The sequence below is a fragment of the Manis pentadactyla genome, chromosome 11 (assembly GCF_030020395.1).
Source record: "Manis pentadactyla isolate mManPen7 chromosome 11, mManPen7.hap1, whole genome shotgun sequence".
In the NCBI taxonomy this organism is placed as follows: Eukaryota; Metazoa; Chordata; class Mammalia; order Pholidota; family Manidae; genus Manis; species Manis pentadactyla.
In genome coordinates, this window is record NC_080029.1 from 60341108 (window position 1) to 60362181 (window position 21074).

Below are 21074 nucleotides of genomic sequence, written 5' to 3' on the forward strand. Positions count from 1 at the left end.
AGCCTATTCTCTAATGGGACTTACTATTCAGACCAGTATTAAAGATGAATATTTGTCTTCTTCTCCTATTTAATCATTAGTGTCTTACAGGCAGAAACTACACCTCATAATATTATCTGCTATGTCACACAGGGCACCTTCTAAAAAGTAGGCACTTAAAAAATATCTAATTGGATATTGTACAATTATGAAAAACATGGTCATGTAAAAAATTTTAAATAGCATTAGTTTATAAAGGTGTTCAATCACACATACACTTTCATCCCATTAAACCTGAATTAATGGGGAAATACAATTTCAAAAAGTCAAACAGAAAGAATTAAGTTAATTATAACGTAACACAAATCCAGAACATAGGCCTACTTCTTTATTATTCAAAAAAGATTGATTTTTCTAATATAACATATATTCAACCAGATAATGACCCCTCCGCAGTATATACCCTTTCTTAAGGAAAGTTTTTAACCAACAAATTTATTTTAATTCTCTAATTTTTTAACCTTTTTATATTCTTAATGTTATGTACTTCTGATTGATCCATTAGATATACATATTTCTCAACTTCAGTGAATTGCTATGAGGTAGTTTAAGGAAGAGTGCCTGAAAAATATTAAGTTGCTCAATAAATGTTAGTTAAAACTAAGTATGAAAAATTTAAATAAGGTAACTGACTAAACCAGCAAGAGAGCAGACACCCAAATTATTATTTTGGTGAATTTTCACAAACACGTTCACACTAGCCTAGTTTCCCTGATTACTGAATGGGATATATGTTAACGGGCTGGAAAAACTTGAAAGTACTGAGTAACATGTACTATCACAGGTACACAGAGTAAACCATCACCATGGTATCCACACCCACCACAACCGCCTATGTAGGCACCACAGGCGTGCACAACGTAACAAGACACATACAACCAAGAAGTTTCCAAGTAAGAGATTTTGGCCTTAAGAGCTACCAGAGATAGCAATTACATCAGTCCTTTACTCAGCTTTCAGTTCTTTGGTGCGCTACCATTATTAAAAAATCACATACACCACACACACAAAGTATTTCTTACCCACTTTATCCAAAGATGGCATATTAAAACTTCTAAGTTCTGCTGGTCCAGAGAGTCTACCAGAATTAGAATAAAATTTGTCTTGCCTTCGTGAAGGAAAAGTTGCATCAGGATATGGTTGACCTAGAAAACAAGTTTTTAAAATATTTTATTAGTATAAAAGTAAATCAGGTTCACTTAAGTTTAATATAGTGAATGTAGACATTTCTCTTGCTTCCTAAAAGACTCTGACCTACATTCTTGGTAAACAATAGTAAATAACTTGAAGAAAATTACATATTTTACTAAAGGAAATAACTTTATTTACTTTTGTAGTAAAAAGTATAATATGCTACTCTGGATTTTGAAAGTTTCAATTACTACCTAAATTAGAATATATGGATAGAATTTTCTTATATATATTCATTTAACTTTCAATTTTAATAGTGTAAGGAGGTGGATACATCAGTATATTATAAAAGAGTCTGAGGAAATAGCTACCAGCAAAGAAAGAAAAAATAGAATATGTTGTAAGCATATCAAGAAATTTTGCAGAACAATGATTTTTTAAAAATGGTCACCAGAGCAGAAAAAGGATAATTCAAAGGTCATCAGTAACCCATTGGTAATTTTAATCTCTCTAAAACTAAAGGGGAAGATCTTGGACTCAGTGATGAATGGAAGGTTCACAATGCTCAGATTAAGGACATCTGGATAGACAAATTTTAGTACAGACATTAACTGAGATGCTTCTACAGCCATCCTCTTTTGTCCCCATGGGTCATTTATGGTGACAAAATGGTCATTTCTGGGTCTTTATAGAAGTCATTGTTCTTGAAAAAATACAGGTAGTCTATCATCTTTGATGGGTGACAGCAGACCTTGATAGATGTGGTATGCATACGCCAACTCCAAAAATATGGGGAGGGCCAAAGGGGGTGAAATATGGACTCTCTCCTCTCCTTACAGATGGGGATAAACAGCCCCAAAATGCCTTCCATGACTATCCTAGAAAATGGCTTATAATATGAACTCTCTACAATACTGAGTATGTCGGACTCCTCATCTGACTCAGCCATATGGAACCCTACTGACACACTTTTACACATAAAACCAAGGAAACCACCTGGCATCAACCAGAGTCAATATATATTAAATGAGCTCCTAAGGGTCAAGGGATGTGACTTAGGAGAGAAAGATCCAACCAGTCTCAAAGGCTTACTTCTTCCCCCCTTCAGAACCTTACCAAAGAGTTGTCTCAGTAGGTCTGAAGTCAGCCAAATGGAAGAAAAGGCCAGTACCAACCACTCAGATCTAAATTGAGTTTTCCCTTTCTACTTTAAACATGGGATTAAATAAAAGGCAGAGTTGGGCAAGGGAGTAAAAACTGGGAAATGTTAAATCTCCCAACTCTTCTTAACAAAGTCTCAAGACACTATATCATTATTTTGTTTCTAAAATATACCCCTACAATATCAACAACCTCAGAAAAGATGCCAGAGCTCACTAATAATCAAATTTCAAAGAAAAATGAGATAAAAAATATGGCTGCAAACATTCAAGAAAGTTTAACATCAAGTATTGGAGAAACTGTTACTCTCAAATACTTCTTGCATAGCCATTCTTGAGGAAAACGGAAAATATGCACATCCTATTACCTGGCAATTTCACTTCCTGGACTCATCTCTAAAGAACACATGTACAAAAGGGTTTAACTGCGGCAGTGCTAGTAGTGGTGAAACACTGGACACACCCTCAATGCTCATCAAAGGAGAGTAGATACACTGTGGTATATTTATATATTGAATAAAGTTATAAACTTTATGTATATAAAAATGGAAAGAACTCAAGAACATAAGGGTGATAAAGAAACTTGATAAAACAGAAATATAGTTATTTTGGTAAACATATTTGGATTGTAAGTTTACATATATACTAAACTCACAAGTAGTTGCCTCTGGGAGAAAGAAGGTAATGGCCCCAAAAAACAGAATAGGGGACTTTCTTCTCCCCTCCTGGCATGAGCCAGGAGCTTTGTCCTTTAGTTTTATCTCTAAATAAAAGCCTCTGCCTTACTCTCCTAAAAAAAAAAAAAAAGGAAAAAGAATAGACTTCAAATCATTTATATACTGTGCTATTTCTTCTTATATTCTATGTACACATTCACACATACATACACACACATGCACGCACACACGCACCTGCAGCAAGTATTAACATGTAAATTCTGAAAAAGTAATATACAGGATTTTACTACATTATGTGTCTTTATTACTTCACCTCTAAAATGAGAATAGCACTCTTAAGAGTGTTAGAATGAAAATAACAACACTTAACATAATGTCTGGAACAAAGTAAGCACCCCAAAGCGATTGTAATGACATTTTTTGAAATTATAAACTATATCAAAAATATAGCATTTACTTGTCTCAAATTTATGACCCTAAATTTCAAATAGATGTTTAATACTGCCCTCTACTCATACTATACTTCACTGTTCCTTTAGTCTCCTAAATGGCTATAGTATATACCTTTTTCTGTCTCTTCAAATCCCTGTCAATCCCCTCATCTGCTGTTCCAAGTTAATGATCTTTGCCCTATCAAGAACACTGATGCAACTGGATAACCTCACTTACCCTTACCAATCTCTACATCTGGGCGCACTTGCTCTGCCTTCCTTCTTTTTATACAATGGATAAAGTGACTCAATTACTACCTGATTACTCAATTACACTCTGAATCTCATCCTTTTTGTTTACTACTCAGGGGTTTCGCTTTTAAAACTATACATCATCAATTTCTCCTTCCATATTGGATTATTACCATTAGCAAATAAACATGTAATTCTTCTTTAAGAAAACAAAAACCCCTCTTCCTCTACCATCTCATCTCTCACATTTACTGAAAGCAAAATTTTTCAAAAATCCTTATTTCTTCTCAATCTATTCTTTTTAAGAAGACTGAAAAATCAAAGATTTTTAAAGTTTATTAAACATATATAGCAGTAACTTATCAAATACTAATCATTAGAACTTATACAGGGCCATTATACAAGAAGATGTAAATGAGATAAGAGGCATACACTCCCAAAAAAGTGCAAACCGAAAATTTTAAAGTAAATATCATCCTCTAAAAGGATAAAAGCATTGCTGAAGATTTTAGGACACCTTACTAAGTTTATGAAGTCTCTAAAATCTCAACAAAAAGATCAAAATGGTCCTAAACTAAGACAAATTATAATTCTATCAATGGCTCATCTGAAAAAATGCTCAAACTGCAGGACCATGGTCTGCATAAATGTCTACAAAGCAGAACCAGTAAAGTAAAAATCTATGCTTGTGCTTCTAAAGCTATCCAAAGTGTTCTCACCTGCTGAGCCTGCTTTTGTTTCTCAAAGTAAAATTTAAAACTGTCCTCATCAACTTGGCTGTACATGTTTCTTATTTGCTCAGCTCTTCTAGAAAAAGGGATAAAAGCAAGTTTTGAAACATGCCAGGGTGAAGACCAGACTTAATTCATAATACCACCAAGACATAACTGCTAAGTCTCTGTTACCCCTTACATAAAATGTATTATCCAAATCAGTAAAATTGCCTAATGACAAAAATGACAGAATCCATATACATACTCCCTGCTCTTTCAACAATTAAAACTAGAATACCTAAGCTCAAAAAAACACAAGGAGGGGACATGACAGAATTCCCCTTTATTCATATCTCTCTATTCTAGGTATCATGAAACCTGCTGCGAATTAAGATTCTTTCTTATTTGCCATTACTATTTCCTGTTAGAAAAGGAGATGGTAGAGCTAGACACAGGAATAGGTTATTGAAGTTAGAGCACTAAAATATCAAGAGGAACAGTGAGAGATCAAGACCAGTGTAAAAAACAATGATAAAAACTGAAACTTTGCTTCATTCAAGTATCTGTGGTTTCTTTATACTTCTTTTTTTAAGTAAAATACTACCAAAATAAAATATTTACATGAACTTAAAGACAATTACTATCATTCTTGTTAGGTTCATGAATGTAATCATTTACATATGATGAATCATTACTGTGAATAATATCTGTACTATAAATTATTTCTAACTGCCCTGTAGATATAATTCTCAATTCTCATCAAATAACAGGCTAACCAAGAATTCTGCAGATTCATTCCCACAGTCAAAAAGCTATCATTTAAACTCTAGCATTACTTTTCTTATTCGAATGACTAGTTACTAGTATTGTTGAAATGTGTTACTAATTACAGTTTAAATAAGGCATAAAAATATTTCAATATACATATATCTTAACATGTATAACTACTATATATGGGAGTTCAGGTTAGTATTTAATGATTTTCTAAAAACTTGCTTAAACTATTACTCTTCAGGATTGTTTAATATGCACAGCTTTGTAAAACAAGAGCAAGTGCAGAAAAAGCAAGGCTGTTACTTAGAAGCCATTCATTAAAAAAGCTAAACAAAAAGTGTTATATTCTTTTCCTCCAAAGAGTAATTCTAAATCTAAGAATATTCTAGTACACACATACACTTTTTAAACAGTTATTATAACAAATGAAAACACGTTATAAAAGTATAATCCCTCTAGCAGACTGCATTCATGATTTGAATTCTTTACCCCTCCCTGAATCCTTCTCTTCAAGAGGTGGACTATATTTCCTGTCCACTGATTCTAAATTCTGTCATATGACTTGCTTTTGGTCAGTCGAACGTTCGCTGTTCTGCCTGATTCAAAGGGAAGCTTAGAAAAGCACTTACATGTTTTTGCTTTTCTATTCCTATCCTTCAGCAACAAGGATGAGACTCACAGAATGAAGTCACATTTCTCACGGAATGAAGCATGGAGCAAGGTGTATCTCATTGCTTAGATATTTGTCACAGTTTAGTATTTATTAAGAGCTTATAATGGGCTGGTTATTTCCAGAATATATTCCTGCTAAAGTTCTAATTCTGATTACTATACATGATATGTAATTATTAACAACTTATTTATATTATCAAGAACCTTTTTTCCTGCTAAAATTGTAAAGATTTCTATCTAAATTCATAAGATGAATAAAAATAAACTGAAAACTGTCTCTTGATCTGAATGCTAGTGTGCTCAAATTGTGGGAAAAATCAAGTTACATGCTTAAGGATACCTGCACTTTCTTATATGTGTATTGTATCAATAAAAAGGGTGTCTTTTCACTTTTGATCTTAGAATAAAGATTCCCAAAAGCTGTAAAAATAATACATACCCTTTATCCAGTTTTCCCCAATGTTTACATCTTTCATAACTATAGTGCAACAACCAGGAAACCAACATTTGTACAATGCATATGTAGCATTCTTGCCATTTTATGGTATGTAGATTTCTGTAACCACCATGGCGCTCAAGCAGACTAACCGAAAAGACGTCCCTCAGTCTACCCTGTGTAGTTACATTCCTCCTGCTTATCCTTAACCTAGGGCAACCACTAATCTGTTTTCCATTTCTATAATTTTGTTATTTTAAGAGCATTATACATGGAATCATACAGTATCATACAGTATCTGATCTTCCAAGATTTTTTTTCCCACTCAACACAGTGCCCTTGAGATCTATCCAAATTGCTGCATGTATCAATAGTTCATTATTTCTAGTTTGAGTCCACTGTGGCCAGAGAACAAACTACACAATTTCAATTATTTTTAAATTAGTTGGGGTTTGTTTCATGGCCCAGGCTATGACCCAACTTGGGAAATGTTCAGTTGGGGCTTGAGTATCATGTTTATTCTGCAGCCATTAGGTAACACAATCTACAAAGACAAATTATGCCCCGTTGGTTGATTCTTCTACCGTTCATTTCTTCGAATATCCTTGGTGAACTGTCTAGTTTTCTATCAACTGGGAGAGGCACTGAAGTCTCTAACTCTAACTGTGCATTTGTGTGTTTCTCCTTTCAGTTCTATCACTCTGCTTCAAATGCTTTGTAGCTCTGTCATTTGGCATATAACACATTTGGGATTTGCTATGTCTTCTTGATCCTTTTTATCATTACAATGATTTTCATCATTATATAATGTCTTTCTCTGTCCCTGGTAATTTTCTTTGCTCCGAAGTCTACTTTATCTGATGTTAATACAGCCATTCCTGCTTTCTTTTGATTAATGTTTGCATAGTCTATCTTCTTCCATCCTTTTGCTTTCAAACTACCTACCTACAGTTATATTTGAATGAGTTTTGTATAGGCAACAGATAGTTGAGTCATGGATGTGTTTTTAATCCATTCTAACAATCTGTCTTTTAATGGCTGATGTTAGACAATTTACATTTAATGTAATTACTGATATGTTAGGGCTTAAGTCTGCCCTATTTTTTTTTCTATTTGTTCCTTCTGTTTACTATTTTCCTTTTCCTGCATTCCTGTGGGTTACTTAGACATTTTTTAGAATTGCATTTTACTGAATCCGACCTAAAGTGTTTTGGAGTGTATCTCTTTAAAAAGACTTTTCAATGGTTGCTATGGGTATTACACAACTTCCCACAGCTTACTTGTGTCAACATTTACCAATCCAAGTAAATTACAGCTTGACCTAGAACAGGAAGGAAGTCTCCAGATTGGAAGTTTTTAAAAATGAAAAAGGTGTGTTCATCAATTGGATTGAGAGAAGAGTACTGTACGTAGTCTGGTTTCACTAATATTATATATCATATTATTTGGTCTATCAACTAGAATGAAAATTATCTAGCAAATCCCAGTGTTAACCATTAGTACCTGACTAATTCATCTAAAACAGATTACACAGATCACTTAGTGTATCTCTCTCAGTATATAAAGGACTGAGGTCCAACAAGATAAAACAAGTTTCAGAAATAATTTAAAAGGTAAAAAAGTAAAGAGTGGAAACCAGATTTCTTAATTTCCAGTCCCAATATTTGTTTACCTAAACATTTCTTACTCTACAACATGCAATCTAAGTTATAAACCCATGAAACAATGTTAGATGGACAGATACAATGCACTTGTACATTATTCAAATTAACTCTGTGTACAAACTGTGCTGGAGCAGACTCAGCCTCATCCAAATATGGCAGCCAAATCTGTGTATTACCCTTTAATAATCATTATATTCCACACAGAGTTTTGGGGAAAAAAGACGCTGAAAACCTACATTATTCTATGAGAAGACTGAATCTTCAGCAAAAATATAATGAGAATAAAATGTTGATTACTTGAAGAAACTAGGTCTACACTTGCCAACAAGACCTCTAAGCAACAAAAATGTCTAGAATTGAATATATATAAAGTACAAATGCTTTTTTCCTCCTTCAAAGTTATTTAATAGTGCTAAAACAAATGATTCCTTAGAATTAAAGTATCTTTTAAAATTATTCTGCTTACTCATGCTTAACCTCATGAAAAACTTAAAAATTTCTGCCAATACTAAGACGTTAATGGAATATGTGAATTTTACAAAATATACTTAATACTTTTACAGAATATAAATTACAGAAAATCTCAAACAACTACAGAATCCATATTCTTCAAAATTTTAGTTATTTTAGTTGCCATATTACTTTAACACAAGTGTTTTAAATTAAAACATTTTAAAATTTAAGAAATATCTTAAAGACATGATTATTACTGGAAAGCAGGACTCTTCATAAGCCCTGATAATTCAATGTAATAAAAAATGTAGGGAGCAATTACTTTAATTGTTACCATCTCTGTTTTATGGAAGTCCATCTTTTACAGGTAAGAAAACAGTGACAAGCAAAATGCAATGTTCAAGATTACACAAAAAATTAAAAACAATGTAAGATAAAATGCTAGGTCTCCTCATTTTTTGTTCAATGCTTTAATACACCAATTAGCTAATTGTAACACAAAATAAAAGAACTAACCCAGAAACTTGTGGTGACTATTTAGATAGGATAGAGATGTCCCAAGGGCAAACATAGGCTATTTTTGTAATTTTACTCTAGATGGGAATAGGGCTAAGTAGCTAACTGCATTTATCAGCATTACTCCAATTCAAACCAGAGTCTCAGTGTCATTTTACCCCATTTATCCATAAAGTCTAGAATAGCCTTTACAATTCCTTGGCTATGTCTATAAAATTATTCTACTTCTTTAAGATTAGAGTTGATACAGGTAACCCATCAGTTAAACTAAATGGATCAGAAACTCTTTGGAGATATTCTCTATGGAATAGATACAAACCTCTTCTATGAAGACATTAACTTTGAAGCTCACAATTTTGAATTTTTAGTTAGACTTGGAAAATAAGGGACATTAGGTTCCACTTCTAGTATGACAGAGTAAACTCATAACAGACTGACCCTCCCACCTGTAACAACTCTGGACAACTCACAAAAAATAACTACCTGAAATGTAGCTACTCCAGAAAACAATATGAACGTTTCTCAAAAAATTAAAAATAGAATTACCATATGATCCAGCAATTCTACTTCTAGATATTTAGCGAAAAAAACAAAAATACTAGCTCAAAAAGACACCTGCACCCCAATGTTCACTGAAGAATTATGTACAATAGCCAAGATATGGAAATAATGTACATAATGGGATATAACTCAGCTATAAAAAGGAAGGAAATCTTGTCATTTGCACAACACAGATTGACCTTACGGGCATTATGCTAAGTGAAATAAGTCTGATAGAAAGAAACAAATACTGTATGATGTCACTTTTGTGTGGAATCTCTATCAAAAAAAACCCAAAAAACTGAAAGGGATCAGATTTGTGGTTACCAGATGTGAGGGGAAGGGAAAGGGAAAACTGGAGAAAGGTGGTCAAAAGGTACAAACTTCTGATTATAAGATAAATAAGTACTAGGGATATAATGTACAACATGATGACTATAGTTAACACTGCTGTACGATATAAATAACGTTAAGAGAATAAATACAGAGTTCTCATCACAAGGAAGAAAATTTCTTTTTATTTTGTATCTAGATGAGATTACATGTGGTAACCAAACTTTTTGTGGTAATGATTGCACGATATTTGTAAGTCAAATCATTGTGCTCTACACCTTCAACTTACACAGTGCTATGTATCAATTATATCTCAATAAACCTAGACAAATTCTAAGAATTAAAAATCATAATTAAAAAATAACCAACTTAAGGCTCTGAAGCATGAACAAAGGTAGGCAGATTTAGGAAAGGAATGGGAACTTGGAAGAAGGGGCTGGTAAAGGAAAGTTTTCCATTTTTATATTTTAGCCTGAAGGCAGACTACAGGCAAGCTGCAGCATAGACCAGTCAATACTCACAGAGCTCCCTGGCTTGAGCAGCAAAGGACCAAGCCTATGAGATCCAAAGAAGTGGAGCCCAAAACTCTTGAGTTTTCTGCCAAGTCTCCTTGGGCGAACTATTTTGGCGAACTCCTCAACCACACATGTGTGAGGCAAAGCTAAGCAATTTTCAGTTTTCAGAATTCAGTTCACATAACAGTGTCCCTGAAACTCTATACATAAATAAAAGCTAAAACCTTGAGTTGATATTTGAGCTGCTGCCCATCACAGGAGAAAAACATCTACAGTTTGTGTTTGACCAACTTAGTTGACTTACAAAACAAAACTAACAATAGTAGAATACACAGTCTCCATAATGTCTAGGGAAAGAACCCACAACTCTTCATTATATACCAAGAAACAGGAAAAGGTGACTCATTCTAAGGGAAAAGACAATCAATAGAGGCTATCTTCAAGATGACCCTGATGTTAGAATGACCATATGAGGGCTTTAAAGAAGCTATTACAAAACTATGCTGAATGAGGTTTTAAAAAAAGCTTATAAGAAATCTCAGCCGATAAATCAAAACTATTAAAAAAATGGGAATTCTAGAACTGAAAAATATCTTAATAGCAGAATGGAGATGACAGAAAAGTCAGTAAACTTAAAGTAGAGCAATAGAAATTATTCAACTAGAAGAAAAATAAAAACAGTAGAAGAGAATAGTAATAATAAAAACAACAGAAACAAAATGAAGAGAGACTCAGGGATCTGAGAGATATTATTGAAAAGCCTGAACAATTATAGATTTCAGGCAATCATTAAAGGACATGTAAAATTATTTTCTAATTTTATGAATGAACAACAATAATAAAGTCATTACTATCTGAGTTATAGGTCACCTATTCACCTAGATGTTAACCTAAGTTTGTCAGCAAATCTCTGGGGACTCAGTGCCCTTCTCCATATAGTAAGAGTAACAAATGGAGAGAATTAGAGGTTTTTAAATTCAGCTATCTCTTGGAACCATCTAGGGTATTTTTTTAGCAATAGAGGTCTCACCTCCAGAGTTCATGTTCCAAAGGTCTGATCTGACGTAGGTTCCTTAGGTTATTTTTAATGATAAGCCAAATTAGAGAACAATTACACTAGAACCACTTACTAGGGAAGAAAGCAGATGTGACAAGGACTCTTGGTACTGACTGCTTTTAAGTTCCATAAGGGAAGGTCTTCTGCACAGATGCAGAGATATGAGCTACTCCACAATCTTGCAATCAAGTCCCTTCAGAAAGGGGCTATAGTTAATTAATCTTCATTTTTATCACAGCTAAACTTTATTTTTTTTGTAGATAATTATTTTTTATTGAAGGGTAGTTGACACACAGTATTACATTAGTTTCAGGTGTACAACACAGTGATTCAACATTTATATACATGATAATTCTAGGTACCAGCTATCACCATACCAAGTTGTTACAATATTTTGACTATATTCCTTATGCTATACATTACATCCCGGTTACTTATTTATTTTACAATTGGAAGTGTGTACTTTTTTTTTTTTGTGAGAGCATCTCTCATATTTATTGATCAAATGGTTGTTAACAACAATAAAATTCTGTATAGGGGAATCAATGTTCAATGCACAATCATTAATCCACAGACAGCTAAACTTTTTAATGAATGTTAAAGTCAAGAAAGAATCTTTGAAAGATGATGTTCTATGTTACCTTGCTAAAAGAGTTTTTGAGTCATGGCATATACATACTCAGCTTTCTCAGAATAATTCTGGTATTCATTAATTCAACAAATATTTGCTGAGCAAATACTACATGCCTAGCATTGTTCCAGGTGCTGGGGACATAGCACTGAAAAAAGTGCCCCAAATTTGTGTTTTTATGAAGCTGATATTTTAGTGATATCAAACAAAGGAAAACCACAGAATAAAGAGCCACTACTTCAGAGAACATACACACACCACCACAGCAAAACATATTGCTTAGAATTAAAGTTTATTTTACTATAATATTCTTCCCTTTCTAACACCTCTAGAAGGAATCTGAGGTAGTATTTTTTTAATGATCATCAATTTATACAAAGAAACAGAATTCAGTTCACATAACAGTGCCCCTGAAACTCTATACCTAAATAAAAGTTTAGCAAACTAATTAATTTGAAATAGATTCCTTGGGACAGCAGAAGCTATTAGGAGAATAGCAACTATAGCCTTACTTCAGGATATTCTGCTGTGACTCTTCTGGTAATATACTATGGCAGTTAATCTAAGATATATTGTTCAATGAAAAAGACAATTACAAGAAGGTGAATAGTATAACTGAACAGAAATGATGAAAGAATTTATTTACCTATGTTTATGAATACATTTTTAAAAATCCCTAAAAGATATAGAACTAAATTCTGGAAGGGGCATGGTAAGATGAGAAGGGGTATTTTTTCGCCTTCCTAATCACCGTTTCTACATTGTTTGGATTTTCTATATAGACATGTAACATTTCTATGAGTAACAAAAATAATAAAAATATTCCACCAGGGGTTGGGGGGGGATAAAACAGCTTTCCATAATGTAAACAATCACCCCTAATTATTTTGTTTAGAAATTTGTGTTAACTGTTGTTTTCTAATACATATCATGGTTTTTCCTAAAACAGGACACACATGTACTTTTTTTTTTCCCATTCCTGTATGTTGTACATATTGGTTGCCTTTCAAATATAAATAATAACTATATTCTTTCCATACCTGATGGAGGGATCATCATCCTACAATCCTGTTCCCATGGAGGTGAAAGGGACCCAGTGTCTGACAGCGCTCTGTGAGGACCAGCTAGCCTGTCACAGCTTGATTCTCCTCTTTCACTGGTAATCTGATAGTCCAGAGGATTTGCTGGGCCTCTTGAGCCTAATTAGAAAAAAATTCAGTTTTATCTAAAAAAGTATTATAAAAACCTGTCATCAAGTAGAATCCAGATACTTTTTAAAAAGTAAAACTGTATCCCAACAAAGTTTCCCTAAGACATTAGACTATAACCCTTCCCTATCAAAGCCATTTCTAGGACAACAAGGAAAAAATAATATAAATATATATAAACAAACACTTGCCTATAAAAGTCATTTTTAAATGTTATCACCATCATTTACACATAAAATCAGTGGCTAAATTGTAAATTATAATTATAACATATGAAAAATACAGGGGAGAAAGTAAATTGCAAAATAAAGATTTCTATACCAAACAGAGTAAAATAACTATAAAATGAGGTTTTTGTTACTAATAAGCCAATAGTTAAAATGAGCATGAATCCTTTAAAACAGTCATTTTAGGGGCTAAATACCTAGTTTACTAGTTCTGTAACTACACAAAGTATTTTTCAGAACAACTCTCTTAAGAAATGTACTCAGATTAACATAAGAGCCACTCAAGAAATTACATTTCAATGTTGTGACATGACTCTCTACTTCTGTCTAAATATGATTTTAACCAGACTGATTACAAACTTCATATCTACCACACAAATTTCACTTATAATGGCTTTTAGCAATTTCTAAATATCAAATTCACCTTCAAAAAGAGCTCACATCTCTGGAAAGGCAAGTCTAAGACAACAGTTTCAAAAACAATAACACTGTTGGCATAAATATTTTGAACAAGATTATACTCATTTGGATAAGAAAATCTGGCATGCTTATGTTCACAAAAGAGGGGAATCGTTTCAAAGTTCCCTTTATATGCCCACAGAAATGACAGTACTTCACATAATAACTCATGTTCAAATAAAATGGAAAAGACAAATATAAAAAATGTTTAAGCATTAAAAAGCAAAATATATTAATACCTCATTTATCTATCATTGAGAAGAAAATAAGATCTTCTCAAAATTATATTAGTCAGAAAACAAAAGCTTATTCCTTTTAAGGAATAGCTTTTTAAAAAAGTTTTTTAATAGAAATCTTTATAAAATGTTCCCCACATTTCAGTACCTCTTTTAAGAAGAAACTAAATTAACTGAACTTTACTTGAAAATTTGTGCAGTCAAAATAAGAATTCTTTCATTTTTAATATACAGTAATCTTTTTAAAAAATTTTCTATCTATTCTCTTTTGTAGAGCCAGAAAGAAGGTCAGCTGACTTTTATGTCAGAAGGTCAGCTTCCTCTATTCGTTATAGTTGTACATTCTACTAAATTCCTCAAATCTTTCCTTCTGGCTTATTCATCCTTCTAATCAGCTTATTAGAAGAATAGGCTCAAAAGCAGAAAACTAAATTCATAAAAAATGTGCAAGAGTCAATTAGGCTGGGTTCATCTAGAGTGAAGCACAGATCTTAAAAGGAGCAATTCAAAGGCTTTCTCCTAACTGCTTCCTTCCAAAGGACCGAATTATTACCATATGAAAAATTACAAACTTATAAATGCTAAAGGTTAAAATTCAGACCAAAAGTTGCATATAACTTACTCTAAAAAGAAATGATTTTCCTTATACTCAATCTTACTCAAATATAAATTCATTCAAACTTTCAAATTTAAGAATATAATAAATGGAAGGAAAAGGATGGGCACTGGTCATCCTTCTCTGGTGGGTCATAGAATATTTCAGTCCAAATCAAGTCCCTTCTGACCTGTTGACAACTTACCTAAAACTTCCATACTTTTCTAACAAATAGTAAAACACCCTTGCAAATATTCCAAACATATCATATCTTGAAAGTAATGGAAAAGTAGAGGAAAGTAATTTAAATAGGAGAGGAGAAATCAAAGGTAATTTTTACTCTTATTTCAAATATTCAATTAATTACAAGCAATCCTTGACTTATGTCATTCAACTTCCAGTGACTCACATTTGCAGTTTAGCCAATTATACCCTTATTTCTAAGGCACTGCTGGCTACAACCCATAGTGATGCAAAAATAACTTGGTCTTAATAAGCATTTTTTAAAATAAATGGAATAGATCTGAATGGAAAATATCAGAAAGAATCAAAAATAGTAAGGGTAGTCTATTTCATGTAACTAGTTTCAATTACATTTATGTTGGTATATATAACAAACAACATAAAATATATTTCTTACTATAGGTTAAGGTTAAAATTTGGGGGGAAAATGGATTTAGGGCACTTACAATATGCATGTACATTTCAAAATTATTCCCCTTCCTGAAGTGCTCAAAGCAAAGCTCCCCTAGGGCTCCAAGAGTCAATCTACAGCTCAGTCTCTTTCACTAGCAGCTTTCAGTTCAAAGCCAACACAAGCAAAGGCTCTCTCTGAAGTATCTCCAGACTGTGGGCCCAACCTATATTGGGACTGGGAGGTAGGAGGGACCAGAGCTAAGGGCACCACACTGAGAACAGGGAAAGATGATACAAATAGGAAATGGGTAAAGGGAGACTATCTCATAACCATAAAGTAAGAAATTAATTTTCCCATATTCTTTGAAGGCACTTCCAAGTAGAGTTTCAAAACAATTTTTTAAATGGCAGCTTCAACAGGAAAGTACACAGACTCCCCAAGAGATTATTTTGATGCGTAATATCCATTTGAATATATGACCATTGGTATGCTGGATTTAGTTTGGTGTTTAAATTTAATTTAATTTGATTTGGTGTTTAATTTAATTTAATTTAATGCCATTAGCTCTTACAAAATAACACAGACCTGGGGCTAAAACCTAAGACTTAATATTGGGATAAACAGGGTTCTGTATCTTTGAATCTTGACACAATTCAAGGAAGGATTTTAAAGCGACTTAACGTGAACAAAGTATGGTGAGAGATCAAAAGAGGGAAATTGCAAGTCCATTAGGTAACACCACAATGAGTGCTGATGAGATAAAGGCAGAAAGACCAACTGCTATTGCTTAGGTTTGAAGTAGCTCTTGAAATTCTCAAAAATACATAAGGGGATAACAAAACTGACAATCTTGGGTTGGTTTCTTAAAGTATTAACAAATGATTTAGGTCTCACTTGAGGTTCCCATCAAAACTGCCTCTAAGAGAGCACTTCTAAATTCCTCAACACTAAAAAAGATTCTTTGGTTTTCTGATTTTTTTACAATAAAAAGATCATGAGAATGAAATAAAATTTCTATACTCTAATTATAGTTCATTAAAATACAATTTTATGCTGTTATATTACTGCATTTTATGTACTCTTTATAAAATTTATATTATGTAGTATAATACATAAAGTCAAAACATGATTTTAAAAGATATGCATTAAGTGATTGACCAAAATGTAATTAGAATACTGTTTCTAAGAGAATAATGTATGAAAATAATATATGAATATATGAAAATTAGATAAGACTCTTTATCCAAACAAAAGTTACCCCAAAATAAGTGCAAGGAATGCCTGCTTTTTCCAAAGGTTTACTTTAAAGATAAGCTGAGATGGAAATATAAAGGAAGGAAGAAATTTGGAGTAATAAAGATGTTTAAACAATATACCTCTTCCTCCTCCCCCTGGAAGCAAAGGTGAGAGTCTGAGTGGACCCTCCAACAAAGTTGGAGGGGAGAGAAAAGCTCTCGTTTCAGATGAAGGTCGACCCAATGGTGAGGGACCATATGGGGAATGCTCTGGAATAATTAAAACAGCATATTTAAATTCATAGTTTCAAGTAACTACCCTACAGTTTAGAATCCCATTTCAACAACTACCAGTAAGTCATCCTTTTGTCAACTTAAGTTTAATGGGTGTCTTACACTAATTATGCTTTGCGGTTTCTAATATGGGATAGAATTAAATATGGAGGCCTGTGTTTTTAAAGTCTGTCTACTCAATGGACAACTTAGTCAATAAAAACATTATCCTCTTAGTAACTGACACACTTAGATAAACATACAATATTAAGCAAAGGATACTGGTGATATTTTGGAGCTAGAAAGAGGATTTAAGGAGCATGAAGTTTGTTTGGTTTCATTTTGTTCATAATGACAGTACGTTTCCAGATATTTCAACTGGTGAGGGTTGTAACATGGAAGAGCTCAGTTTAAATCAGAGCTAGACAGGCTGTTTGGGCCATGAATTATTTAAGTAAAGCTCAGATTTTGAAAAGTAGACATAAAATATTCTGAAGCATCAAAAATTACTTTTGATTACCAGTAAAAATTCAGTTTTCATATATTTATTTATCAAATAAATCACTGTATCTACCACTATACAACCAAGAGCCCTATCATTTTACAAACTTCACCATTCCCAAATAATGGTTATGCTTCCAAAGATTAAAAATCAACATCAAAAAACAAATAAATGTAAACACCACAAAAATAATACTTAAGCATGTGAAATTATATCATGTAGCTAATGTGATATTCAAATATAGTTATAACAAATGATTAAGAAGTATTATTAACCCCCTCTAAAACTTTTGCATTAAGTTCAGACAATAATTCCTTCTGCATAATTCCTCCCACTCCAAATTTGTTACTATTTGAAATTCATAATAATCTGCTACTCAAAATGTACAAATAGACTCATTTTAATGAAACTGGACTCTCAAAAGTAATTTATACAACTTTTCAATGGTTATTAAAATGGGATTCTACCTATATAAAAATAGGTTTATTTTCACTGCCTCAGAAGCTTAATTCCAACTCAACCAAAATCATTTTGAAAAATTTAAGCTATTTCTAATAGCAAAACCATTAAAGATCATTAAAGTTGCTTATTAACAAATGGACAGAAATATTAAATACATCTTCCAAAGAACATGTCCTCCCTCTCCTGGGTGTAATTAAAGCAATCAAACTCAGATTATTAAGGTTTCCCACTTTTTAATTAATATTTTATATAATAAAAAAACAATTGTTTTACTTATTTTAATAATTCAAGCAAACCCCATAGATTAATATGTAAACAGTTACAATGCTATCCCACTTAAACACTTTTCATTCATTCATTCTCCAAAACAATTAATGAGTCCTTTACTATGTGCCAAGCACTTTGCTATCAAGGAGCTCAAGATACTAAATAGACATCATCTTACAAAATCCCACTGAATTAGGGTGACAGCAATTATTTACATTATTAGTAGAGAAACAAAACTCAGAAACTTGGGAGACTTTGGCTCCCAAGATTTCAGAGAACCTGGCTCTAAAACCTAAAATATTTATAAATAATAGTGTTAATTTACACTAATATAAACTGTATGTGCAATATACATATATATATATAATATATATAAATGCATATATATATATGTATGTATGTATTTTAAATGAGGGGTTAAAAAAAAAAAGACTACCTCTGCCAAATGCTGTATTTGGAACATCAAGTGCATAAGGATCTTTTTCTAAAAGTTCAAATTTAAACTCTGTTTCAGTTAATCTGCAAATAAAAAACAAACATTTCTAAGTTACTCGTCCGAGAGAAACACCCACATTTCAAGAAAAATGCCACTATCAAGTACAAGCTACTCTTCACTATCTCAATATCTGCATAGAAGAAATAGCTCTTTAAAAATTATTCTGACCAAAATACTTTTCTATATCCCACACTACTTATTTTGGTTTCTTTTTTGCCGAGCAATAGTAATGTTTTGTTGAGGTCTGGAACTGTTTTTCTTTAAAACTAGACTATAAATGAGTACTGTATAACAGAATCCAAATTTTAGAAATAGCAGGGTCCTTCCTCCAAAGTCACCCATTTTAGGTCTACCACTTTACAACTTAGAAAATTAAGGACAGGAGTTTCAATAACTTACTCAAAATTAAAAGGTCAGGATTAAAACACAGGATTCCTGATTCTGAGTCATGTATGGTTTCCATTATAATGTTACCCATATGATTCCAATCATAACATAAAAAAGGAATTTAATTAATGCATCCTATTATTTTATGCCTAAACTTTTTATCTTAAAAATGTGATATTTTAAGAGTATTATTTCTATTTCTTGATTATCAGATCTGAAATAAAACATTTAATCATTTGGTTTTTAATTTCTGAGTAGAAAAGGTTGGAATAAAACTAAAACTAATACTGGACAATGTTAATAGTACATTCTAGCAAGAATTTCTAACACTCTGGGAAGATTGCTACAATCCTCATAGAAAAGCATTTACTCTTCCCTTTGTACATCATAAACTTTTATCCTCCTTTTCATTATTATTGTAAAGCAATGACACCCAATACAATAAAACCAGAGGATAACAGAAATAATAAACATTTATTCTATCCACTTACTCACTACCAGATGCCAATAGTCTAAGAATTACTGTGTCCAAAGGCTCATCCTTTCTCTTTCTCCTTCCCTCCCTTGTAAATCTCCTTCTACCTATACTGGTTTGTTTTGATTTTGTCCTTTTTTGAATTTTGAAGTTACACTGTTTACAAAAGAACATGCAAACGGTTTCCTTCTTCTGTTAACTAATCTCTCTAAGTACAAGTGTTTCAAACTAAAAATCCAGTAACACCTAGTAAAACCCATAGATATTTCTCTACAATATATGGTGGATTCACTGCAAGGTTCCTAGTTAATCCTTATAAAAGTATTGACTAATTAATAAAATAACAATTAAGGATAACTATAATAAGTAAAGTTTTTAAAGTGTTCCCACTAAGATACTTACTTTTGTCTGTTGTGAGCATTGTCTTTCCTTAAATCATTGAGGTTTCTTTCAGCAGTCCGAGCTGCCAACTTAAAGAAAACAGTATATTTTAAAAGATACATTTATACACACGTAAAATGAAAGATAAGCATATATAAATATAACAATGATGACATACAAGTACCACAAACACTTAAGCAAATATCCATTTCAATAAACTCCATGTAAAAAAGTTTTAATTTAGGGAATTTTTTGAAAGGGAATGTGTTTCATGTAACCAGAAAATATGAGCATAAGGCTGGAGTTTACGCTCAATGGATCAATAAACAAATCAAAAAAGAAATCAACCAATACGTGGAGAGAAATGAAACCAAAAATACAACAGCTCAAAACATGAGGGATACTGGAAAAGCAGTTCTAAGGAGGAAGTATATAGCAATTCAGGCCTACCTCAAGACACAAGAACAATCCCAAATAAACAGTCTAAACTCACAACTAATGAAATAAGAACAAATGAAACCCAAAGTCAGTAGAAGGAGGGACATGATAAAGATCAGCAGAAATAAAAAGGAGAAGAATAAAACAGTAGGAATCAATGAAACCAAAAGCTGGTTCTTTGAGAAGATGAACAAAATAGACAAACTCCTAATTAGAGGTTTAGCAAGAAAAAAAAAGAGAGGACATAAAATCAGAAATGAAAAAAGAATAGTTAAATTGGCACCACAGAAACATAAAGAATTATTCAGGAATTCTATGAAAAATAATATATACCAATAAATTGGACAACCAAGAAGAAATGGACAAATTTTCTGAAGAGTACCTTGGTCAAGACTGAACAAGGAAGAGGTAGAAAATCTGAACAGACCAATTACCAGTAACAAAATCAAACTGGTAATCAAAAAACTCTGAACAAACAAAATTCCAGGACCAGATGGCTTCACAGCTGCACTGTACCAAACAGTTAAAGAAGAGATAATACTCATCCTTCTTAAAGTATTTCAAAAGGGAGAAAATGGGGAAATACTTCTAAACTCATTCTATGCAGCAGTATCACTCTAACACCAGACAAAAACATCACAAAAAAAGAAAATTATACACTAATATTCCTGATGAACATAGATGCAAATATTAGCAAATGAAATATTAGCAAACCAAATTCAAAAATACAACAAAAGAATGATCCATCATGACCAAGTGGGATTTATTTCACAGATGCAAGGATAGTACAATATTAGTAAAT

At 32.4% G+C, this 21074-nt stretch overlaps 1 protein-coding gene across 11 annotated transcripts in view; it reads right to left on the reverse strand.

Annotated features, from left to right (window-relative positions):
- MIA2 (MIA SH3 domain ER export factor 2) overlaps positions 1-21074 on the reverse strand; it is a 99710-nt gene that overhangs the window by 6208 nt on the left and 72428 nt on the right. For 7 of the 11 annotated variants that reach the window (XM_036881228.2, XM_036881225.2, XM_057488489.1 and 4 more), the window contains 5 exons: positions 19856-19923; positions 18532-18614; positions 16733-16861; positions 13035-13193; positions 1062-1184 (listed from right to left, as the gene is read on the reverse strand). In XM_036881228.2, coding sequence (XP_036737123.2) covers positions 1062-1184; positions 13035-13193; positions 16733-16861; positions 18532-18614; positions 19856-19923 — 562 coding nt within the window. The remainder of the gene's footprint in view (positions 1-1061; positions 1185-13034; positions 13194-16732; positions 16862-18531; positions 18615-19855; positions 19924-21074) is intronic. The other 4 variants (XM_036881231.2, XM_036881230.2, XM_036881238.2 and 1 more) reach the window with 1 other exon arrangement.